This window comes from Delphinus delphis, chromosome 7 (assembly GCF_949987515.2).
Source record: "Delphinus delphis chromosome 7, mDelDel1.2, whole genome shotgun sequence".
NCBI classification, from domain to species: domain Eukaryota; kingdom Metazoa; phylum Chordata; class Mammalia; order Artiodactyla; family Delphinidae; genus Delphinus; species Delphinus delphis.
The window spans coordinates 63,330,384-63,357,286 of record NC_082689.1 but is presented as its reverse complement, the minus strand read 5'-3'; the positions used below and the strand labels follow the sequence as shown (position 1 = coordinate 63,357,286).

Genomic DNA, 26,903 nt, shown 5'->3' with positions numbered 1-26,903 from the left:
GAAAACAGGAACAGGGCTGCTTCTTTGGGTGGAGGAAGAATACTGGTACAGTTGCACTATGTGTGTGTGTGGTTTTTTTTTTTTTCCTGTTCTCCTCAAATCCTATTTCTCACTCCCATTCCTTCTAGGGACACGTAAAACATAGTTATGAATGTGTTTTAGACGTGATTATGCTAGAAATGCTTCCCATGGGTCATTAGTTTTTCGAAGAAGGGCAGTAAATTCTTATCCTTTCTATATTTTGCTCTCTGCGTCTTTGCTTCTGTCAATACTGAGAGTGCAGGTATGCTTAAGAACAAAGGAGACATCGATATATTTTTACCTGAACATTGTCAGAGTAAATCCAACTGTGAACTGCCAACGTTTATTATCTCGTTCTGAAAGACTTCTGAATTTAAGTAGTTCAGTCACTAAGCCCCTCCCCCCAAATCTTTTAGATTAAACAACATTGTTCTCTGGAAGTAAGTTCAGGAAGGAGATCATTTGCTGACAGTCATTTGAGATATGTGTCATCTGTTTGAGACTTTTATATGTGGTTTTTATATATATTTGAGGTTTTAAGATAGAGCTTGAGAACCATATGAACCCTTCTAGAACATCAAGTCCCACTTTATTGAGAACCTTGTCTTGGACTTTCCATGTGTAACCAGGTTGACAGTCTTGGACAGATTTAATTAAATGTCACAACTATTTATTGAATTCTGAATAATTCACGAAGTGGAGCTGGTGATACAGAGATAAGCTCTTTCCCTTAAAGGGGGTTTAACACACTGGTAGTAGGCATAAGACAAGAATAAAAATGACTTCAGGGCAAAGGAGAATGAATAAATGCAAAAAGAGAAATATAAAGTAATCCCTTCAAAGGTTCAGAGGGGGCATGCCCATGAGGTTGAGAATATCAGGATGAGCTTCACAGTTTGGGATGGGCTCTACAGGAAGCGAGGTATTTTGAGATGGTAGATGGAGGTTTCTGTTAGAGGAAACAGCACGAGCAAAGGCATGGAAGCCGGAAAGCTTAGGGTATATTTGGGAAACTAGGACTGAGTTCAGGAAGTCAGGAAGAAAACACAGTAGGTGGTTGTGGACTTGGCACGTTCTGAAGAGTGTAATGAATGTTTTTGTGATCATTAGGTGAATTCTGATTTTCTCGTGGATTAGGGAGACAGTTCCTTAAAGGATTTTTGAAGGAAGGTAGGAAAGGAAGAAAGCTAGCTGTGTTTTGAACTTAGAGATATTTTAGCTATGTGAACAAAATACTTAGTACCTGTGTTGGCTACTGTTACGTTGCTTCTACATCAAACTCTATTTGACAAAGAGAGATGAGTCTTTATTGTATCTTGACCTCTCTTCTCTTACCCAGAACCTTCTTGCTACTAAGGACTCAGCATGCAGGAGGGATACAAAAATCTCTTCTGTCTGGCTCTTGCCCTGTTTCCCTCCAGCCAATCCTCTATTAGCCTTCAAAGATACACTTCCAGCTTCCTTACAAATTAATTTAGGAAGAGTATTAATACTTGTAATGCATTCATGTGTGATTTGACCCAGGGATGTTTGCATTTTTATAGCCAACCATTCCTTCACCAAGGTTTTCGGTCTCTAGTAGTAGCATTTTCATATACTGGCAACATACTGGTGGAGTGGAGTGGGCTTTGGAGTCAGATTCACCAGGGTTGAAGTCTGGGTTCCCCTCATATGAGCCTTTCTGAGACCCCCTTGACTGGTGATACAGTAAAGCTTTCCTCATTGGGTGGTTATAGTGTTTATAACTTGCACGTGGAAGGCTTCGCCTTCCTTTCGCTTCTCACCGTAAACATTATAAATGACAGTGATGTCTTCTTAGTCATGGATACACTCACTCAACTTCTTACCTTGTGATTAGGAAACGACCGTATTCTTCAAGCAAGAGACCCTCAAGATCCGTGTTGTTGCTCCAGACCCTCTTCATATGTCTTCTCAGCCTTGAAGTGTTTCTACTGCTCAGCCACTTGGCTTCTGAAACCTGAAGGCAACTTGATAGGATTTCTCATGTGTCTTCCTGAGTTCTTGACTGGAGGTTCTAGACTGTACATTCCTTAAAGGCATCTTTCCATTTCCTATGGCTTCTAATACAATGCCTTGCACTCAGTAAATTTGAAGATTGAATGAAATTGATCTGATGCCTTTATAATGCTCACATACAACTGGTACCCAAGTCCAGTTCCTACTTTTCTGTGGTACTGGGCAAAGTTAACTACCACCCCGTCTGTTTACCAGTGTACTACAAACTATCTTCGATGTATCTAGAAGCATCACACCCAAATAGACCTCATAGATTGATTTATTTCTGCTCTCCAGAGCAAATGTGGAATTATTACCATGGAATTCAAGGCTTCTCTATCAGTTTCTTCATACCCCTCACCACCCAGTACTTATTATACTTCAGCCTACGCCCTATGATTCAACTAGGCAGATTGGCTACATCTACTCCCCTTCACAAAGGTGGATAAAAATATCCATTGTCAGCTGACATAACAGGTGGCTCTCTCTTACCATCTAGAATTCCATAAAAGTTATTGGCACAGTCTCCCACATAAGGTCATGGCCTCATCTGGGAAGCAATTTTCAAGGAGCCCCCAGTACAATTGCAGCTCTCAGTACACCTGATCTATTTCTTTCCTTCATGTTGACTCATGATTTAAAGTTATTTTGTATCTATTGGCAGTATTGCATGCTCATTTGCTGGTCCCTTGTTGACCTCCGCTTTGACCTCCGCTTTCTGAAGAAGACCGGTGGTCACTTCTGATTAAACAGTCTCCTAGCACTAGCATTCACGTAGTCCAGCCACCTCAATTTATAGGGGAGGAAATTAAAGCTTCTCAGGGAGACGCCAATTTCTTGGCCTTATCTTGGTACCTTTTAAAAACAAACTTAATTCACAGGCCTTATATTTGCATGCAAGTTTCAGCTGGAAAACACAGGAACAGAATATTTTAAAGGACTTCCAGAAAAGGAAGCACAGATAAAGTAAAATTTACTGCCCACAAAGTCATAACATACTTTAAATGAAATGCCAAGTCAGTGAAGTTGATTTAGACAGGAGTCTGGGAGGCAGTCAGTATGTTATGTACATATTTTGATGGTAATAGTGAAATTAAAGAAGGTGGTGGTCACAAATACCAAGAATATTACTAATATAGGCATCAGTTCATTCTTTTTATTTTCTTTAATTTAAAAAGTATAAGAAGATTGATTTTCACAACCATTTTCAGATCAAGTGGCATATTAAAAATTAGCTTAGCAAAAATTAAGGAACTTAGAAATATTATGTATTTATTCTACATATGACATTTCTGTAGAAATATATCTCTGAGTGCAACTAGAGAAAAGATACATGAATTACCTGCCTGCTATAGTACTTTATTCCCTATAATTTCAGTATCTTCTCTAAATGTATAAGTGCTAAAATGATGTTGGCCCATTTCTAGAAGCTTTAGTTTAATCCAAGTCTTTAGAGCTTTAATAAATAAAAAAATCACCCAGATCAACCTACCTACATGTATAGACTTTTTTGTACAGAGGACTGTGTAGTCAAATAACATTTTTGAGCTCCCAGAATTATGCAGAGCGAGTTTATACTAAGAACTCAGATGTGTTGTTCGCTCCCAGGGAGCAGAGAAGAATAAGTAATAAATACCTACACATGCAATGCAGTCAATGGATATAACTTAAATTGCATTCATTAGTCTCATGAGTTAACATCAAGGACAGGGAAAAATCTGATCTAGTGAAGTTCAGGGTTGTAGTTATTTGTGTGTGCATCAAGGAATGGAGTTTGGGGTTCGACCTTAGTAGTCACTCCCTGGGATATAGACAATACTTGACTTCCAGCCCCAGCCTCTCAAATCTGAACAGGTCAGCATTCTAGAATAGAATAGAATAAATCTCCCTATAATGCTATAATTTAAGGGAAACTCCTTGGGGCACTGAACAGTCTCCAAGTCAGCAGGAAACATGTTGTAGAGAATTTATTCCATGAACTTACATTTTGTGAAATGTATAGATTATCTACTTCTATATAGTTGAGGGACTCCACTTCAACTTTCCCATGTAGTGAGATATTGTAACAATGATCTTCCATCCTATGGAAGGAGAAACAGAAGCTCAGAGTTCCTGACTTCTTTATTAGCTGCTGCTCACTGGGTTGCTCTTTGAATGTCCGGGTGATGTTTGTAATACTGTGATGTATTTGCTGAGTATCTTATCAGTTTGGGGAAAGAGAAAGTGTGCCCAAAGGCACATTGAGGGTGGGGAGAGTATAGACCTTCCCTCCATATTTGAACGTTTCCCTTTTCTCAGCCCCATTGAATCACCCATTTAGATGGCTACTTGTGTTATCTTGGTAAGGGAGGGATTGGAAAGAGCTACTGGGTACCCCAATGAGTATATTTATAAAATCTATGGAAAATACGCACAAGGTATGATTATCAATAGGCACGTAGGTAGATTAGCATCTGGGCATTAATTTTGAACAATAAAATCAAATAATGATTTAGCTAAATAGTGCCTTGATTTTACAAGAGATTTTAATGTTTGTGGATGTACTGGATTTCACTGATGCTCATTTCTCCATGCACTGGCAGCCGCCCTCCCAGCAGCTATGCAGCACCCTCTTAACATCTTTCACCTGTGACCTGGGCCACAGGTGTAGCTCGGCTTCTTCGGGTCCTATTTTCTCACAGATGTCACTGAGAGACCTGATTGTATCTATAGCTTCTGTGATGTGATGTCTTCAGATGCAAAGCCAGGCTACAGTTGTTGGCCTAATTCGCAAAGAACCATGGTCATTAGGAGACTAAGGCAATAGAGGCTCAGAGTGAGGGGCTTCCTCAGAAGGCCTTTAATCCTAGAGCCAGGTAAGTGTAAAAAATGGAGTTTAGGCAGGTGAGCTTCGTCTGTGGGTTGGTTCTGTTCTCTCCTGGCCATAGTCTACACCCAAGTCTGTCTCTAGGTCTTAATATCAGCATTCTATTGACCGAGGCCCTGAGGTAAGGAGTGAAACAGTAAACCTGTTTGGTTTATTTGTGCAGTGGAATTATGGAGGACTGTGTTAGATAGGGTTTGAAATGAAAGTGAAAAAAACTTGTTAGAAATCAAATGTGTTAAAAGGAGTCATCCTCAGTCTCTTAGGGAAGACCAAACAAAGATATAAATTTGTTACATTACTTGGAACCCTTCTTAATCTTAATTAAGATTTGCCTTTGGTTTTAGTCCTTTCCTTTAACCTCATTTCCCCTCCACCTTGAAAACAAGCAGCAGCTTATGCTTATAGTAGGTTTGGGCTGCTTAAAAGGTTATGGCTTTCAAATGCACAACTTCACAGAGGTCTGATTCCACATTGCCAGGAGGTCTGCAAAGGTGGGTGGGGTGTGATACGCATGTGTGTCTAGGGCAGGGGTTGGCAAACTATGGCCAGTCGCTTCTGGCCTGCCTCCAGGCTTTGTTTGTCCTGTGAGATAACAATGGTTTTTCCATTTTTAAGTGGTTGCATTTTAAATGGTTATATAAGTAGGAGGTCTGCAAAGATGGGTGGGGTCTGCCAGGAGGTCTGCCAGGAGGTCTGCAAAGATGGGTGGGGTGTGATACGCATGTGTGTCTAGGGCAGGGGTTGGCAAACTATGGCCAGTCGCGCCTGGCCTGCCTCCAGTTTTTGTATGTCCTGTGAGATAACAATGGTTTTTCCATTTTTAAGTGGTTACATTTTAAATGGTTATATAAGTACTTAATATCTCTGATTTTGCCTCTTGGCCAACAAATTCTAAAATATTTATTTTCTGGCCTTCCAGAAAAAGTTTGCCAACCCCTAGTCTAGGGAATGATGTCACAGGCATCGCTCCTAATTTTGATGATAAGAAATATTCATACCCCTTTGTTCCATTCTTTTAAATTCCTCTTCCAAGTTATCAAAACTAGTATCTTCTAATAGAAATGTCTCATATTTTTGCAATCTTTTCAGGAGTCAGGGAGGGGGGCACAAGAGGTTTGGTGCCACATGTTAAAAAAAATCAACCAGTACTCCTCACAATTGGAAGTGTACAAGGAGAAGAGAATTCTAGAGTGCCCTCTTACATGAAGGAGTCAGCTGTAGGGCTCACACTGAGCGGAACAATCCCTAAGTGTTTGCTTCTAGCATGAAATACTTTGGGCACCTTTGTCCTTCAGTGCTCTGTGCTTTTGAGTGCATCAGAGAGAGAACCTCAGTTGCGAGCTGATTATCCTGTGGAGGGGACAGAGTAATGACAGAGAGCAGGACAGCCAGTTGTGCATTCAGTGAGAGCTGCTGGAAGGGAACCAGGGAGCAGAGGCATTGTTATGTGGTTAACAGCTTTAGTGAGGTATAATTTGCATACGATAAGATTCATCCATTTTAAGGGTACCACTCAGTTATTCTACAGTCAATTTACGGAGTTGTACAAGCATCACCATTCGATTTTAGAACATTTCCATCAGTCCAAAAAGAACACTCGTGCCCATTTGCTGTCATTCTCCCCAGCCACTCACAACCACTAATCTATTTTCTGTTTCAGTAGAGTTTCCTTTTTCTGGACATTTCATATAAATGAAGTCATCCAGTGTGTATTCTTTTGTGGCTTGTTCCATTTCATTTCTCGTAATGTTTCTGAGTTTCATGTATCTTGTGGCATGTATCAGTACTTTGGATGAATAGACCTCATTTGGTTCATCCATTCACCAATTGGTGGACGTTCGGATTACTTGTGTTTTTTTGGCTATTAGGAATAATGTTGCTATGAACATTCACATACAGGTCTTTGTGTGGACATGTTGTTGTTTCTCTGGGGTAGATACCTAAAAGAGGAATTGCTGGGCCATATGGTAAATTTAGGTTTAACTTTCTAAGAAACTATCAAACTGGTTTCCAGAGTGGCTGCACCGTTTTATATGCCCATCAGCAGTGTATGAGGGTTCCAGTTTCTCTACATTCTGGAAAATACTTGGTATTGTCTTTCTGATTATAGCCTTCCTAGTGGCTGTAAAGTGGTATCTCATTGTGGTTTTAATTTTTTTATCCCTCTCATGAATAATGATGTTGAGTATCTTTTCATGTGATTATTGGCCATCCATATATTTTGTTTAGTGAAATGTCTGTTCAGGTCTTTTGCCTATTTTTATATTGGGTTTGTCTTCTTCTTTTTGAGTTTTGACAGTTCTTTAAATACTCTGGACATAAATCCTTTATCAAGTAGATGGCTTGCAAACATTTGTACCCAGTCTGTGACTTTTATTTTCTTAATGGTGTCTTTTGAAGGGCAGTGCCCCTTGAAACATGAATTGTGAATTCGTGACATGGAAGTAGTGTCCAATATTTTAGTTATTATATTCCAAAACTGAGGTTTGTAGGAGCTTGTAGAACTCCTGCAGTGAATCAGTGAGGGGTTGGGTTGGTGGTAGTGTCACACCTTTGGGGGTTTTGGATACCCACACTGTGCCAGGGCTCTAGGTACCTGCAGGCTGACCTGGTACCTATATCTGTTTACTCCATCGTTTCCATTTAGTTTGTGGCTGTCAAAGGTGGCTTCAAGGATATCAGTAAAGGAGAAGATGGTTAGTTTCAACTTGATGGTTAGTTTCATCTTGAGGATAGCGTAAGGGTTTCATCCTTTCAGACCAAGGAATAAAACTGCTCCTTTGCCATGTCTCTCCTTTCCTCTTCCCACCTCCTCCCAGCACTCATCCCTTTTAACATTTTGTTTTTTTCTCAAGACTTCTCTTTCTGATATAAAAAGAATGATAGGGAGTATAGTGAGAACAGTTGAACATAAGAACTAGCTATACTAGTCTTAGGAAGCAGTTAGATGGTACTATTAGCCAGTAGATGGGGCAGTCTGGTAGGTGGGCTAAGAGCCTGGACTCTGCCACTTAACAAGACATGGGAGCTCAGTCAAGTTGCTCCATCTTTCCGTGTCTCCTTCGACATCTAAGATGGGAGTCATTGTAATACCTACTTCTTGTCAGGATTAATGAATTAGAACATGTAAAGTGCTTAGAAGTGTATCCGTTGGTAATTACTCAGTAAGCGTTAGCTATTATTTTTATTATTGTCATTGTTATTGTTAAATGATAGGCAGAGTGCTGTTGCACAAAGCTCATAGGGGTTTTGTGTCAGACATCCTAAGTACATTTTGAGTTTGGTCCCCCGCTCCTGTATTTACTGTGTGACCTCAGACAAGCCATGTTTGCCATGTGGCCAGAAAATAGTAGGTCATCACTAGGATATTTTTTGTTTTTGTTTGTTTGTTTGCTTGTCTGTGATGTTAAGGAGGGGGTGATAAACAGAGCAAAAGAATCCTGTAATCTTCTGTGGAGCAAGAGTTGGAAAAAGAAGGAAAGTCTTGCAGAGGAGGTGATAAGTGAGGTCTTGTAGAGGAGAGTGGTTTTGGACAGATGATGAAGGGGGTCAAGACAGCAGCAGGCCCAGATCTGATATATCAGGAGACACACACATTGGGCTAGTGGAGACCAAGGTAGGAGTCTAAAGGTGGGATTTGATTATTGAAACCCTTGAAGACCAGAGTCAAGTCATAAAAGTGTCTTCAGAATTGTTCTTTTAGGAACCTCAGTCTGGCTAAAAATAGGCAACATCTTGCAGGCAGAGGCCACTTCCAGGAATACTACGGGGTTTAATTATTTACCCCTTTAGAAAGAAGTCCTTGGTTCTGAGAAAATCTGCATGCGATTCTTTCCCTAAGGACCTGCTTGCTTCTCAATCTGTCTCCTTTCTTGGCAGTGCTACCCCAGTTAACCTGAGGTTCTACATGAAAGAGCTTTTATAGCTCCAGGAAATAATGTTACTCTAAAGCATGCAGTGGAGCAGAGAAAGAATGTGTATTTATTACATTAGCCATTACATCCCAAATACGTACAAGTGATTACAAGGAACCACTTGAAAATCAATTTGTCTGTGTGATTGTATCTCTCTGCCATGAATTACATAGTATAGATGTTCCAGGAAAATTGTGAATACATTTTATTTTATAACTTGAATTGTTTTCCCGTTAATATTTGCCGTCACCTATGAGTGACTGATTTGCTGTCGTAGCTCTAGTTGTAACTGTCTTACCGACTGCCTCCCTGCATCCCCACCTGCCCACTCCCCTTGCCCTTCCTCCTCTCATTATACCTTTTCAGACTTAAAAACGTCTATGATCAAAACTTTGACAGTGTGATAAACATTTTTGTAATAATTATTTTTATTGTTGTTTCTCCAAGTGTGAACATTAATATACCTTTACTAACCTTTTTATTTGAAAAGGAAAGGAAATACAAGAATATAACAGTTCATTCCGATAAATGTTTGATTATGTCAAGAATCCTTTAGCTCCAACTCCCTTTTAGGTTCAGAAAGGGACCAGAACAGGCCCTGTCACTCTCATATCCCATCCCCATGAGCTTTTCCTCCATTATTCCACTAACATGGGGCAGGGACTTCCAGACGCATAATGAAAGCCCCCTTTTCCCTTGTGTTGGAGCCACTGATCTCCTGACCATTTCTCCTGCTCTGTGTTAATACACAAGTCTTCAGGGGATCTGGACATTGGGGAAACATTGAGGATTTGGACATTGGGCCCAGTGGAACTTTTTCTTGGGTTTTCTACCTGGTTCCCCACTGCATCTCTACTCACCAGTCCCTCTCTTCAGCTCATGGAGAGAAGGGACAGGGTATGACACCATCTCCATCTTCACAAGGTTTCCAGATCTGATGTGAAAGGACTGAGTTTTCCAGACATTTTTGTCTAGTGACACCAGGGCAGGATGATCCTGAAATAAAGATTACTGTTTGGGTATTGTCCCAAGCTGGGAGTGCAGACAGAGGATGTGAATGATGACCTCAAATAGGTAAGGCTTCCTTAGATTTGCAGCTGTAGCCCCTCAAGAAACAGCTTAGTAGACTGTCAGCTCCTTGAGAGAGGGACTGTGACCTATTCATATTTCGATTCCCATATGGCTAGGCATTTCATAATTCCTCAATTTATCCTCCTTAATGAATGGCTGTCTGTTTGTGAGCATAGTTACAAATAGAATTTCTTTGATTTGACTTCTGTCCAGTTTTGGTTGCTGGACATTTTCTAAGAACCAAGCAAGGGTTCATTAGGTCATTAGAGAATGAGGGTGAAATTTTACCCACAAAAATTCCATGCCTCAGGAAAGCAAAGAGTTTCATTCTGGCTTATTCATGTAGTTTAGAGAGTAAGGGTTAGAAATAAAACATCCCACCCATTTCTGCCACATATGAGAATAGAAAACTTAGAGCAACTGTTGTGAACTGGTGACCCCAAGTTGAATCCAGCCTTCAAGATGGATTTTGTTTGGCCTGTTTGGTGTTTTATTTTTCAATCGAGTTAATTGCCAGCACTTATTTAAAAAATCAGATTTCATATAAAATATGTAACATATCAGATTGCCAGCCTTCTCTGAAAAACGGGAAAAATCTGGCCACAGTTGAGTTTGGATTTTTCTTGACATTTGACTGACCCTTATTTCAGTAGGGTATTGAAATTGCCACAGACCTGAGCACCTCCTGTCCCATTGCCAACATGGAAACAGAGTGCCAGTGGCCATTCACCCGGTACCGAGAGCTTAGCCTAACCATCTCCTTGTTTGTCTGACAGGCCTGGTCCCCGAAGAATTTAAGTTTGCAACTTCTTGTTTAGAGGCTGTGGGTTTACAGGTTTTAGGTGATGACCTTGAAGTTCAGATCTATAATTTTGTGGCTATAAAATATCTCAAAGCAAAGGAGTTAAAAAAACCCTGAATAAACATAACCTCATTCTCTTCATCTGTACATGTTCAGTGATTGATTACTCCATGTATCATATTTTATTTATAACACCACATTAGCATGGAAATTCACTGCTGTACTTTTCACTTCCCAGCTCTACTAAATTTTACTCTTAACATTTTCAGAGCTGCTTGTACAATGTTCAGATTTAGTGTAGCAGCAATCTCAAGTGGTTTTGTAGCATTAAATATTCAATAACTTTAAAACTGCAAACAAGGGGAAAAATAAGAAGTCAGCCAAATTCTGACACATAAACTTAATAAAGAAGCAACAGAGAGTCTCATTTACATGACCCACTGACCCACTGCTTAACAACTTCAATAGAATGAAGGCCTCCTCTACCTTTGTATCTTCAAATCTCATACGAAATGTCTGTCCTAAAGTCATGTTGTAGTTTAGTGGTGTGGCTGCACTGGCTCATACAGTTAATCATAAAACTTAATTCAGAAATCATTTATGGGGAATCTGTCATATACATGCTATATAAAAATAGTAAAGATAGTTAAGTTATTGAACACTTGCCATGCATTGAAATGCTGTTCTGTGCACATTACAAGTATTGTCTCATTTAATCCTCTCTCAAACCCTTTGAATAGGTGTTACTATCTTCATTTTATAGACCGGGTGATAGAGTCACAGGGAGCACCCATGCTCACAAAGACTGTTTGAAAATGATGGATCCAGTATTCTAGCCCAGACAGTGCAAACGTAGCCTCCCTAATGTTAGTCCTGGGCAGAATTAAGGCACAGATCTTTCACTCAGAACTGAAGATTCAACTGGTGGTTGGTCTCTTAAAGGATAACTATAATAAATATTAATATTAAAATAGTACATTATGGGGACAAACACTTCTGCCTTGGGGGGTGGAGACCAGGGAAAATTTCAGAAAGGTCATGATAAGTTGAGCTGGATAAAGAGGAAAAGAAGTCCCAGGAGAGAAAGGTATGAGCAAAGAGGCTGAGGCATAAAGGTGAATGGGCTATTCAGAAGATGGAAAGCATCCCTGATACCTGAGAGGTAATATTTGTGAGCAATACATGGAGACAAGTATGTGTTCATTATTTCCAAACTTAGGGTTAAGGTTAAAAAAAAAAAGGAATCAACATATGATGGATTAGAAATGAGATTTGTCAAGTCCCCTTAAAGAGGTGGCTCCAGGCCCGGCTAAGGGCAACATTTGATTAGCTTCACCCAGCTGAGAAGAGGGCAGGGGTGCAGGCACGGTATAATGGGACGTTCTGAGGTACAGGTTGTCTGAGCTTATTAGAGCAGCGGGGAAAAGGAGTGTTGGCTTCTGAAATGGGAAGACATGCTCTTCGGCGAAAGTGCCTTAGGCCCATCTTCAGATCACCAACTCTTCTTGTTCTGTTTTGCAATCAATCTGATGATACCCTGGATTTCTGTGTAGGTTTGCCTGTTGGAAGAGAAACTCTCATTCATGCCAAAACAAATTTTGTGGACTGTGCGACTGTTCTTTTTCTCATGATTCAATCAATCATTTGACATCCTGGCTTAAATGTCTGTCTGTGGAGCTTGGCAAAGGCTAGCCCACCCTTCAAGAGAGATGAAAACTACATGTGCTGGACCAGAGAATAGAGCAAAGAGGTTAAATGAAAGGAATATTTCCAAAGTAGAACTTTTAGATTTGATGACTGATGGGAGATAGGGGTTGAAGGAGGAGGAGAGGAAACTTAGTGGATAATAATGTCTTTGATAAAGATATGTCAGAAACAGAGTGGATTTCTGGGAGAGAGATAAGAAACGTTTAATCTTGAGTCCAAGGTGCCTGTATTGGTGGAGAGGTCTGGTGTTTGGGTATCCAGCCTTATAAAGCCGGTTAGAGGCAGCTATCGCACAGCATACGGGGAGTGGGTGATTTCACTAGCGGGAGCATATGGAGTGAAAAGGAGGCTGAGGATGGAACCCTGGGTATTCTGACTTTGGAGAGTTGGGACAAAAGAGGAAAAGAGCAACGCAACAGCTTTTCAGGCAAAGGAGAGTGGCCAGTTTTGTCAAATACTGCAGGATCAAAATATGACTAAGACTCAACATATAAGAGTTCAAAGAGACCTTAAAGGTCTGATTGCTTCCCCAGAAAAGACTTGAATTTGCCCAAGGTCATTTTGAGAGCATCAGAGGATGATTACAGTGTCTCCTGATTGGAAATCTCATGCTTATCCCTTTGTTGCATGCTGCTTATTATTTTCTAAGTATAGGTTTACTGTCAGTATGTCATACCATGTAATGCTAGCTAGTACAAGAGATCATGATGCTAGTTTATTTTTTAGTTATTTTCTATTGAACTATAATTGACATACAACACTATATTAGTTTCAGGTGTACAGACATAATGATTTGTATTTATATATGTGCATTGTGAAATGATCACCACAGTAAGGTAATATCTGTCACCATACGTAGTTACAGGATTTTTTTTTCTTGCGATGAGAACTATTAAGACGTCCTCTCAGCAACTTTCAGACATGCAACACAGTGTTGTTAACTATAGTTACCATGCTGTACTTTACATTCTCATGACTTATTAATTTTATAACTGGAAGCTTGTACCTTTTGATTCATTTTGCCCATTTCACTCCCTTCATTCATTTCTCCCCCTGCCTCTGGCAACCACTGATCCGTTCTCTGTATCTGTGAGCTTGCTTTTGTTTGTTTTTCAGATTCCACATGTAAGTGAGGTCATATGGTATTTGTCTCTCTCTGTCTGTTACACTTGGCATGATGCCCTCAAGATCCATCCATGTTGTCAAAAATGACAAGTTTCATTCTTTTCTATGGCTGCATAATATTCGTGTGTGTGTGTGTGTGTGTGGGTGTGTGTGTGTGTATCACATTTTCTTTATCCATTCATTCATTGATAGACACTTAGGTTGATTCTGTATCTTGGATATTGTCAATATTGCTGCAAAGAACATGAGGTTGCATATATCTTTTCGAATTACTGTTTTCTTATTCTTTGGATAAATACCCAGAAGTGGAACAGCTGGGTCATATGGTAGTTGTATTCTTAGTTTTTTGAGGAATCTCCATACTGTTTTCCATAGTGACTGCACCAATTTACATCCCTGCCGACAGTATATGAGAGTTCCCTTTTCTCCATATCCTTGTCAATATTTGTTATTCCTTACCTTTTTGATAATAGCCATTCTAATAGGTTGGAGGTGATAGCTCATTGTGGTTTTGATTTGCATTTCCCTGATAATTACTGACAACTTTGAGCATCTTTTCACATACATGTTAGCCATCTGTATGTCTTCTTTGGAAAAATGTCTTCAGATCCTCTCCCCATTTTTAAATCAGGTTGTTTTGTTGTTGTTGTTGAGTTATATGAGTTCTTTATATATTTTGGAAATTAACCCCTTATTCAGTATTGATTTGCAAATATTTTCTCCCTTTCAGTATGTTGCCTTTTTGTTTTGATGATGGTTTCATTTGCTGTGCAGAAGCTTTTTAGTTTGATGTCATCTCACTTGATTATTTTTGCTTTTGTTTCCCTTGCCTTTGGAGTCAGATCCACAAAAATATCTCTAAGACCAATGTTGGTGAGTTTACCACCTATGTTTTCTTCTAGGAATTTTATGGTTTCAGGTCTTGCATTCACGTTTTTAATCCATTTTGAGTTAATTTTGTTTGTGGTGTAAGATCATGATCTAGTTCCATTCTTTTACATGTAGCTGTCCAGTTTTCTCAGCACCATTTATTTAAGAGCCTGTCCTTTCTCCATTCTGTGTTCTTTGATCCTTTGCTGTAGATTAGTTGCCCATATATGTGTGAGTTTATTTCTGGGCTCTCTATTCTGTTCCATTGATTTATGTGTCTGTTTTTGTGCCAGTACCATGCAGTTTTGATTACTATAGCTTTGTAGTATAGTTTGAAATCAGGGAGTATGTTGTCTCCAGCTTTGTTATTCTTTCTCAAGATTGTTTTGGCCATTCAGGATCTTTTGTAGTTCCATACAAATTTTAGATTTATTTGTTCTAGTTTTGTGAAATATGCCCTTGGCATTTTGGTAGGGATTATATTGAATCCGTAGGTTGCTTTGGGTAGTATGGACATTTTAACTATTAAATCTTCCAATTGATGAGGCTGGAATATTTTTCCTTTTTTGTGTGTGTCTTCTTCAGTTTCTTTCATCAGTGTCTTACAGTTTTCAGTGTACAGATCTTTCACATCCTTGGTTAAATTTATTTCTCAATATTTTATTCTTTTTGATGCAATTGTAAAAGATTATTTTCTTAATTTCTCTTGCTCATAGTTTATTAGTGTATAGAAATAGCACAGATTTCTGTACCTTGATTTCATATCCTGCAACTTTACCGAATTCATTTATGAATGCTAACAGTTTTTGGTAGCATGATGCTACTTGGAAGTGGGCAGCTCAGTGCCACTGTCTTCCAATGCTCATAGTGAAAGGAGGGTTCAGGTTAATTAAAACATGAGGTGGGGGCTTCTCTGGTGGCGCAGTGGTTGAGAGTCCGCCTGCCGATGCGGGGGACACGGGTTCGTGCCCCGGTCCGGGAAGATCCCACATGCCACAGAGCGGCTAGGCCTGTGAGCCATGGCCGCTGAGCCTGCGCATCTGGAGCCTGTGCTCTGCAATGGGAGAGGCGACAACAGTGAGAGGCCCGCGTACCGCAAAAAAAAAAAAAACCAAAAAAAAACCATGAGATGCCACAGTATGAATATAGCTGGTGTGTGGGCAACTCATTACCCTTTCAATCAGCATACAACTCACATGGCATCAACTAGTCAGCCAAAAATTTCATTGTGTGTGTTGTAACTAGGTTCAGTTTTGTGAAATGGCTTGTTTTCTTAAATGGGAGTACAGGTTGACTGACTTTTCTGGAAAATACCTCAGTGATTACAAATTGTTTGTCTGATTATGTTTCTTTCTCTAATAGAGGAAGGAGCAAGAACATCATCCTCCCAAGTAGAGGCTACTAGGTCAGAAGCCTACATACCTGTATTTGTTTCCAATTGGAAGATCCTTGACATTCTTGGATTTAACTTTTATATGTACATGAATATACATATACATAGATATGTGTATATATACACATACATAGACCTATATTTACATAATCTATGTATCTATGTGTGTACATACATATACACATACATAAACATCTACATGTACACGTGGGTATTCTTCACAGACAACTTAAAAGTCCAGGTGGAGGGTGTGGTGGTGAACAGGCTGAAGGAGCTGGGGGATGAGAGGTGTGGGTGTGGGTGGAAAAAAGATGAAAAAAAAAAAACCTCCAGGAGGTGAGACATGATTTATGATATTTAATGTTTGCATGGTGAGACTGGTGTGTCAGGGCAAGTGAATTAAGAATGAGCCTAGTTAGCATCCTAGCATCCATTCCTGAGCATCTCTCTCTGTATTTTAATTTTTTCTTTCACGTCTCATTAAATTCTAACAGCCCTAAAAAATAGGTATTTTTATCCCCATTTTCAGATGAGGAAACTAAAGAAATTTTATACTAGAGTTGTAGGCAGGATTTAAGGGTAAGGAGGGTCTCCACCCCGATCCCTGTGAACGGTCTGCTGCTTAGTCTCTCGTCCAGTTATGACATGTGCAGGAGAGCCTGGGGCAGAAAGTTGACACCAAACAGGGCAGTAGAGAGGGGCCAATTCATTTCTTTCTTAAATTCAAAAGTAGGTACCTTTTGCAAACTGAAGTACCATTAGTTTCCATTTGCGTCTTTCCTGTGCAATCACAGCATCTGAACAAATGACTCCTTGTCTTCAGTCTGCTTTCAGAAAAGAAAAATATTACATAGAGACTAGGAAAGCACTTGACGTTCAAGGGGCACACGACATTAGTTTGGCGCTAGATGGTAATAAATATTTGGCTGCTTTTGCCTCACCCACACGCTTAAGAATTGTGACATTTGCAAGTGCATGTTCCAAAGTCATATTGACTAATTTTATTTTTGGCAACAGGAGAGCAGTCTTGGTTTTATTCCTTCCTTTATCCTTATTCTAGACAAGTGTTAGCTGGAAAATGCTCATTTATCTTTTTCTGATTTCCACAAATCATGGCCTTTCAAACTTGATTATAAATGAATGGACTTTAAGCTCACAATTATATGTTTAGTCTATATTCAGGGGAATTATAGGAGTAAGGAGAAATATTTTATAGGCAGAATGACCTAACAGAAGTGTACTTTGTGGAGACCGGTTTTTCGCAGATGTGTTTTGAGTAGAGTGTAGAGGCCTGGGACTGGTGTTGGAAAGACTCATGGGAAGGGACAAACACCAGCGATGCTGAGTTCCACCTTGCTGGGCACTTGACAAGGGAAGTCAACCTGGAGATAAAAGAATAGACCTCAATAGAGAACTGAAGAGAGAATCAGTAAAATTTGACTGCTGATAGAACTTATAAACAAAGCGTTAAAAAAAAAAAGCACCAATATCTAAATCATAGCTAAGTCTAAGCAATGGAGCACAGTAGATATAGAAGTCAGCATAAATGCAGACGATACCTGAAACATTTCCAATGGCAATTTTAGCCCTAAAAGCATGAATATAATGACAGGAAAAGAGTAAAATTAGTTATAATGCTTAGAAAAGGATGCTTGGGCTGATGGTACATAAAGAACAAGCCATTCATAGTTTCTAGGTGTGAGAAAAGAAAAAGACAGTCATTTTATATGTTTTTACTGAACATAATTCTTATTCATGTTACCTTTTTTGTATAATGAAGTATTTTTAAATACAGAGACTGATATAACAAAGACCCTCTGAGCTCTATCCAATCCTGTTTTAAAGGATTAAAATATTACAGAAGCAGCTGAGGCTCCCTGTATACCCCTTCTCTGTCTACTCTACCCTCCAGAGGCAATCTCTATCCTGAATTTGGTGTTTATATTTCCTTCTTTATTTTTATGCTATATATATGTGTGTGTATATAAGTATATATATTTATGAAAGATATAGCGTTATTTTGCATATTACCAAACTTACGTAAGTGCTTAACCTGTTCTTTGAATCAGTGGTTTAGTGAAGACAGTTCTGCTCAAATTAAGTTCACCTTTGCCCTGGAAATGAAGTGAATAGGTTTCACTTACCTCCAACCTCAGTGATTGCATTGATAAGACTGTTGCTTGTCAAACAGAGAACCAGCTGAGCAGATGAGGAAAACTATTTGGAGTCACAGAGTTAATTATTGATGGAGATAGAAATAATTTCAGGAAATGTTTGCTTTATGGCAAAAACTCAGGTCTGCATAATCAGTCCATGGGATGAGTCACATCTTTTCCCCTAGCTAGAGTTTTTCTTTGGATTCCTAAACTAATGAAAGTTTGAAGGCTATTCTGGGAAATTAGATTGTATACCAGAGTTTCCAAAAAAGGAATCTTTAATCTCACCTTTGTTTCATTCTTTAAGCTATATGGGATGTTTTTCAAACTAAAGTCAATTTACTCTCTCCCTAGTTGATGAACATCTCTATTGTGCTCAAGTAATACAATTAGTGTCCCAGTAACAGCTTGAAAAGGAGAATACTGACTTAAAAATCATTACCTCTTTAAAAAAATGTTCTCAGTTGAAACCTACCAGTTATTTAACTAAGACTTTGGGTCTATCTTAATTTCAAAATCCTGTGTTCTAAATGTAACAAAAACTCATCTTTTGGGGGAGGTATTTTGGCTAAAAGCCTGTGGAACAAGAAAGAAATATGTGTCTGCATCATAAACATGATTCAGTGATGCCTGATGGCTTTGTTAGACTTATTAAATGCAAAATATAATTGAGGGGCCTTATTTTGTTCTACAAACCAAGAGTCCAGCCAACCCACCAACCATCCAAACAAACAAATAGAAGTCTGACACCTGTGGCTTTGTAAAAAAAAATTTAGGTTTTGGCTTAATTTGTGAAATGTGTTGTCTGTGCACTAATGGACATCACACTACCTCCTTAGAGAATTGACTTTAAGGCCATAGGGACACAAGATGTGAACAAAGGAGACCTGGTATGAAAACTGGGGAGACCTCTTTTCTTTCACCAAGTTACCTGGGAATGTAGAGAAGTTACACATTTCTTTGAACCTGATGTTTTCATCGGTAGAACAAGGGTGTGGATGGACTCCCAGGGATCACTGAAGAACAAGGCTGTTCGGTAGAACAAGACTGTTAAGAAAAATTTGTGTTTGAACACGTAAAAAATGGGAGATGGATAACTCTGATTTATAGATACAGAAATATACTGATGTTACAATAAAACACCCATAAGACCAAATCCTTGCCCTCGGTGAGCTATTGTCCTACTAGGATATGCAGCATTCACTCATGACACCAGCTCTAACTACGACTGTAGCCAAGTCATTTCACCTTGAGTGTGTGCTTTACATTTGTGGAGAAAGGAAGAGAAGACAACAGAGAAAGTCTTACTTGTCCTTCTGCCTTAGTATCGAAAAGAAGCTTGAAAGTGGAGGCTGCAGCTGTCAGCGTAACTCCACTGATTTTGCCTAATGTGATAGGAGTAAGAGCTATAGAGTAATGTTCTTGGCAAAAAAAAAGAAAAAGAACCTTCTATTTTAACTTTTGTGTTAAAATAAAGAGGCGATATTTAGTAGAAAGGAATGTGGTCTCTGGAATCAGATTGCTTGGATTTGAATCCCCAAATTCATTACTTGCTGTTTTTTGTTTTTTTTGCGGTATGCGGGCCTCTCACTGTTGTGGCCTCTCCCATTGCGGAGCACAGGTTCCGGACGCACAGGCTTAGCGGCCATGGCTCACGAGCCCAGCCGCTCCGCGACATGTGGGATCCACCTGGACCGGGGCACGAACCCGTGTCCCCTGCATCGGCCAGTGAGCCATGACCGCTGAGCCTGCGCGTCCAGAGCCTGTGCTCTGCAACGGGAGAGGCCACAACAGTGAGAGGCCCGCATACCGCAAAAACAAACAAACAAACTAGAAAACAACTCCAGAAAGTTTCAAAAAGCAAAATTTGAATTTGCCACGTACTAGCAACTATTTACATAGCATTTACATTGTATGAGGTATTCTAGAAATGATTTAAAGTATACAGGAGAATGTGTATAGGTTGTATGCAAATACTACACCATTTTATATAAGGGGTTTTAACATCCTTGGATTTTGTTATTTGATATTGATATTTGGAATCAATGCCCCATGGATACTGAGGGACGACTGTATCAATATACAAAGTTTATACTAATTTATTTCAAAATATATTCTCATTTATCAAACTCCATAATTTCACTTTGTTTGTAATAATTTGCAAGATATAGTGGCATGTTTATATTAAGTATTAAATTTTATGAAAAACAGATATAAGCCCTACTTCACTCTTCTTTATGTATTTGATAAGCAATGTTTTTTTTTTCTTACCTTAGATTATGGAACAGCTAAAATGGAAATGTCTCAAAATTAATAAATTCAATCAGAATCAAAGGAACTATATGCTATTTTTTGTGTGTCCTAACAAGGTATTTTAGTTTTTCACTTAATACAGTATTTTTTTTTATTATTTAGGCCATTCCAGAGTTGACTTTCTTTGATTCCAAATTCCTACTGTTTTGGGTCATGTAAAAAATTGTTACCAGCATTTGGCATGTCTTTTCCCTTTCCTATACATATTTTGCACAGTTTATGGAAATAGTTGATAAAACTATTTGATTAAGGACAATTTTGCTTAAAATAAAGCTAAAAGTAGAGAAGTCAAGGGGAGTACTCATACCGTTAATAAAAATTCAGATGTCAATTTAGGAGCTATTTCTCGTCAGACACTCTGTTTGCTGTCAGAAACACAAAGATAAGTAAGATTCAGTCGCACCCACTTGGAACTCACAAGCAAGTCAGAGGTTTGTGGCTGTAATCAAAGACGAGGTAAGGAGGTAAGAAACACACCGTCAGAGAATTACAATGCTTTCAGTGTTGCAACATTGAGAAAAGGTGGCTTTTTGGTGTAACTAGCATTTGACACAAATCCCAAAGGAGGCATAGTGTTGCAGTACATGGACAGGATGAGTGGATAAGATGGAGAAGGGCGCCCGGATAATAACTGGTGACTTTAGTGGACAAGCTCAGTATTGTTTAAGGGCCCTGGTATTGAAAAGAATCCCCAATGCAGTCCTTCCCTGTTTCCAGTTTTGCAAGCAGCCAGTTTCTATTCATCAGGACAGAGAGCGTTCTCATCACGTGGTGTCCACGAATGGCCCCTCGGTCAGAAACACCATTTCAGCTGAATACACTGTCTTCAGTTTTCAGGTGTATAAAATCAGGAAGAGGCAGCAGAGCCTAATGCTTAAGAGCTGGGATGTTGAAGCCATGCTGCCTGGTTCGTAGTCCCCGTGCTCTCCCTCTCTAGCTGTGTGACCCTTGGGCAAGTCATTAAACCGCACTGTGCTTGTTTCCTCGTCTGAAAAAAACTAGGGATGATGTTAATAGGACCTACCTTGTTGTGTGGAATAGTTTCACTAAATGACTTTCTACTTGTAAAGTGCTTAGAACAGCTGCTAGCACAGAGCAAGCACTCCAGAAATGTTGTAAAGAAAATGGCCCATGTGCTGCCTTCCTCTCTCTAGGATGGTGTGCTGAGTTGAGCTCAGGGGGCTGCTCTGACTGTCTTTCTCTGCTTCCGTCTTCTCTATAGATTAGGACCTGCCACGTGGGTGACACCTGACAGTAAGACACAAGACCTCAACACTCTGATTCCCTGCTTTTATGGCACATTTTAGTAGTCTTGATTTTCACAAAGAGCCCTTTCAGCCTTGTTGCATAAGGACAATAAACCAGATTCAGTGGGTGGTGGTTTTGACTAGCTTTCCATTCTAATTTTCAGGCCTGATGGGTATAAGAGATTTCCATGTCCAAATATATGTAGTGGGACACATCTAGGCAGAGAAATGCACGTGAATTCTGTGGAATTTGAGAGGGGGCTTTCGAGTCAGTGCTGCACTAGGTTTGTGTCCTGGTTTTGCCACTTAGCAGCAGTGTGGACTTGGGCAAGCTAATCCCTAAGGCCTCTCTTCCCAATAGAGGTTCCTAGCAGAGTTGCTTCCTCGTCTGGAATCTTTCTGGGACTCTCTGGTGATTCTGAGTATTCTCCACCCACAGCTTGGGACCCACAGCTCCTGGTTCTGCAACCAGGCTCCAAAATGGGGTGGCTGTCCTCACTCCTGTTTTCTGAGTACTTTTGAGTTTATGCTTTCCTTAACAAAATTCCTCTTCTGCCTGTTTAGTGCTACATTCATAAAGGCACACAGGTAAATTCATGCATTCACATTGCCATCTTTAACCAGGCATCATCTTTAAGTTTTTAAAGAAACATTCTTTAACTATATTTCTCTTAGCATGACAATGGTTTCTTTTTTTTAATTTTATTTTTTTATACAGCAGGTTCTTATTAGTTATCGATTTTATACACATCAGTGTATACATGTCAATCCCAATCTCCCAATTCATCACCCCCCCAACCCCCCCAAGGCTTTCCCCCCTTGGTGTCCATACGTTTGTTCTCTACATCTGTGTCTCTATTTCTTTTTGTTTGTTTGTTTGTTTGCAGTACGCGGGCCTCTCACTTTTGTGGCCTCTCCCGTTGTGGAGCACAGCCTCCGGACGCGCAGGCTCAGCGGCCATGGCTCACAGGCCCAGCCGCTCCGCGGCATGTGGGATCTTCTCGGACCGGGGCATGAACCCATGTCCCTTGCATCGGCAGGCGGACTCTCAACCACTGCACCACCAGGGAAGCCCTCTCACTCATCTTTTGAACAGTCACTAATTGATGGGGTGGAGGGATTCTCCTGCTGCCTCAAAAAGTATCATTCATGACAGAGAGCTGTCTAGGTTTCTGACTGGCAGATTTTTGCATTTCTGTACAAATGGCAGAAAGTGGAGACAGGAAGATATACTAAGATTTTCCTACTTCCTTTTTTAACACCCATAGCTTGTTTCTTGTTGCCTCTAATTACATTTTTTAAATCTAATTTTATTCTTTTTTTCTGCTGTAAAATTCTCTGATTCTTGCAGTAGGCTGAAGGTAATTTCTTCCTTTTTTGTGGTTGCATCCACCTTTATTTACCTTTCTTTTCATAGATATTTTAGTGGGAAGTTGAGAGAGGCTGTATCAGGGGCTGGTAGCTAGACACCATTTAAAACTGTAACTTACATGAAACTACACAAATAAAAAAAGGACTTTCCGAATGTGGCAAAATGCTTGAAAATTTTGCTTCTGTAGATATTTTGTGGAAATAATGTCTGCCTTATAGATATTCATAACAGGTTGTTATTCAAATGATGGAGGCATTCATGTTCCTGTAATACAACCTATGTCTTATGAAAGCGGGGTTATTTTATGAAAGAAAATGTAGTTACATGAGTGATTGTAGGGATTTCAGTGACTTCCATAAAGTTTTTTGTTATCCATAAAAACTGCCTGATCTGAGTGTCTTAGAGCTGAAACAGCTGTTATAAATCATTTAATCTAGGAGTTGCAAATTCAGTTGTCTTCAGGGACCAGAAAAATGACTTGCAAATGCATGAAGTTGGTTGGTTTAATACCATCAGGAGTGGGAGGGACTCGAGAGAAGTGGAGATTACTTGTTCCACCAAATCCTTAGGCCATCAATATATCAAAACAGTGTAAATATCAAAAACAGTACAATAGGGCTTCCCTGGTGGCGCAGTGGTTGGGAGTCCGCCTGCCAATGCAGGGACACCGGTTCGTGCCCCGGTCAGGGAAGATCCCACATGCCGTGGAGTGGCTGGGCCCATGCGCCATGGCCGCTGAGTCTGCGCGTCCAGAGCCTGTGCTCCGCAATAGGGGAGGCCACAACAGTGAGAGGCCCACGTACTGCAAAAAAAAAAAAACCCAAAAAACAAAAAATACCCAGTATAATATAAACCCACTCTCCCGTTACAGAGATGGAACTGAGGTCAAGGGATATTAGTAGATTTGCTCGAAGTTAGGAGAATCTGTGTATCTCGACCAGAACCAGTTATATAATTTGCAGGGCCCAATGCAAAATAAAATATGGGGCCCCTTGTTCAACAATTATTAAGAATTTCGAGATAGTGACAGCAAAACATTAAACCAAGCATAGGACCCTGTGTAACTGCCCAAGTTACACACCCTTGGAGCCATCCCTGGTCTTAACTTCTGATTTAGAATTTGTACATCCCAACAGAAGGAAGCACACAGATACTTTCACCCATAACCACCAAAAATTGATAATGGAGATGGGGTTAAAATTAAGTCCTTGACATATATACACTACCAAACGTAAGGTAGATAGCTAGTGGGAAGCAGCCGCATAGCACAGGGAGATCAGCTCGGTGCTTTGTGACTGCCTGGAGGGGTGGGATAGGGAGGGTGGGAGGGAGGGAGACACGAGAGGGAAGAGATATGGGAACATATGTATATGTATAACTGATTCACTTTGTCATAAAGCAGAAACTAACACACCATTGTAAAGCAATTATACCCCAATAAAGATGTAAAAAAATATATAGCAATAGTAAGAAAAAAGGATAATACCAAAAAAAAAAAATTAAGCCCTTGACTTTGATACTGCAGTGTATGAACTGCCCTTCCTTACAAGAGGGCTTTTGTAAGAGGTTTTAGAATCGTTGCTTTTTGTTCCTTCCTGAATTCAGGCTTTATGGATGATTAGTTGATGATTTTCAACCCTGCAGTTCAAAGCTCTTCTCTCAGTGTTAGTTCTGACATGAATTCCAGCATGTTTGAATACGAGACTTTATATAACTTATATACATAGTGTGTGTATATATACGGTTACTACAAAAAAACTCTTACCCTGGTACTCAATTCCCGATTTTAGTTCTTATATTTTCTGAGTGTGAATAGCTATGCCTTTAAAAACTGATGGATTTCACTAAATAGCATTCCTGAGGTCATGCTGTTCATGGTACCTTGGGTTACAAGTTGTAAATGAACACAAAGGAGAACGAGACTAGTCAACTTTAATTTGTCAGGAGGCAAATTGCTTTTTGTGTTTGCAAAGTCTCGTATTTTAAAAGATTTAAACATTCAATTCATTTGTCATTGAAAGGGAACTTAAAATTTTTTCCTCATTAAAAAAGTGAATGTCTAACAGGTAGACATAGAGTTTGGGATGGTATAAGGTTGTTGTTAACAGTTGCACGTCAGATGAATGATTTGGATTCCAAATGGGTTCCCTTAGCAATATCCAGAAAGATGCCAATAAAAATTAGTTAAAAGATGAAGGAAAAATATGTTACCTGATTTAAAAATGTTATACCTTTTATTTTTAAAACAAATATGAGCAGAAGTTAAGTCATTTACTTAATATCTGAAATAGGCAAAGAATTCAAAGCTATCTTATATACCTTCATGTTTGTAAAATCTGTTCGTTCATGAGCGATGAACAAGAGGAAATTCACATGTTGGTAGAAGAGAAGATGGGTAAATACAATAACTGAGTGAAAGAAAAATTTTTATGAATATAATTATCAATATTTTAAATATTTGCAGTATGCCATGCACATAAGTGTATGTGTTTAGCCAGAACTGAAATCGCTCATTAAGTTTAATCCCTGGTTGGGGCAGAGGTGTGTGTAGGGGGGGTTCATTTAACAGACTTTTTTCACTCACGTGTTTCAAAATGTGCTGTGAAATATTTAAATTGAATATCATAGAATTTTTTTTAAACTTTCCACAGGTGGAAATTTTCATTTGGCCTTTATGTATTTACCTATGGAGTCCGGTTCCTGAAAAAGGTAGGCTCTGTCAAGTTACTTTATGTAATTCTTATGTAACTGTAAGCCTCTATCTCATTTTTTATGTTGTGGCAGTAGTAGAATTGTAAACAGTCATAACACACTTGCTAAGAATTACTTGTACATTTTTCCTTGATTTATAAAAAGATTGGCCGTTCATTCTTTGTAGTAAACAACTTTCAGGCATCTGCCGAAAATAACTTTTGAAAATAATTTGTTTTTCCAGTGATAGATGTTACTAAGTGTATTGACCACGCTAGTTGGTTATTTGCTACCTATGGGCATTAGAACTTTATAAAATCCATCTCAGTCTTGGAAGGAATTTCGAGTTTCCACATCGCACATCACACAACTTGAAAAAATCACTTTTGGCATTTTGTGTTATCACTGTAGCCTTTATCAGTAGAAATTAGAGTTTAGTGTCTTGCAAAGCTACCAACAGGGTAACACCAGCTGCCAGTGGAAAATTCAATTCCTTTTATAGACTGTGTTCCCTGGCTGCTATGTTGCTTTTCTGCATGAACAAAGGCACCTTTACCTATGAAAGCAATTCTTTGAGGGCGTCATCGTCTTTTTCTTCTTGATTTCAGTGCTTAATGGCACTAGTAACAAGTTAGGCTGCTTAACTTCAAGTCTCACGAAGACGTTCTCACAGTCATGCCATAGTGAGTTGGCAGAAAATGGGAAAATATTTTTTAGAATGTTTTACGGTATTACCCTTTAAAGTGATATCAGTGTTATCTTTATTTAGCAAAAAAATTTCAAACTGGGGCATTGGGCCAAGTGGCACGCCTTACTAGTAAATTCTCATGTCAATGTTGATATGAAAATTGCAAATACGTTTTCATTTTTCAAGTCTGAGTTGTAAGATATTGTCCGCCCGTGGCAAATTCTATTATAAATAATAGTTGTTTCCCAATATCATATTTTCCTAGAGGAAATAATTCTTTTTACTTGTCTTTTCCTTTAGTAACTGCAGTTATTTTTCACTTAATAAGACTACATGGCCCAGAGGTCACTTGAATAGATTTAAAAGAATGGACTTCACTCTGTAAGATTTCTAAGTATGAAGACATTCTCAACTGGGGTAAATAAATGTGGTGGAAAGTGCTTATTTTGGAACCCTACTGTTCTAGTTTTCAGATTTATGTATCTAGGGGAAAAAATAGAAAGAATGGCTGTAGAGCTTTTATGCTTCCAACTTGACTACCTTGGAAGAGGAAATAGCTTTGGATGGAATTCAGCTGACATGGGAGAGCTGGGCTTCATGGGAATGTCGAGTTGCTAACTGAGGTCACGGTTTGGAATTCACGTCGGGTTC

General features: G+C 39.3%; 1 protein-coding gene across 4 annotated transcripts in view; it reads left to right on the top strand.

Annotated features, from left to right (window-relative positions):
• The window catches only part of CERS6 (ceramide synthase 6), a 324,738-nt gene that overhangs the window by 153,883 nt on the left and 143,952 nt on the right, over nt 1–26,903 (top strand). For all 4 annotated transcript variants that reach the window (XM_060016639.1, XM_060016638.1, XM_060016641.1 and 1 more), the window contains exon 4: nt 25,525–25,582. In XM_060016639.1, coding sequence (XP_059872622.1) covers nt 25,525–25,582 — 58 coding nt within the window. The remainder of the gene's footprint in view (nt 1–25,524; nt 25,583–26,903) is intronic.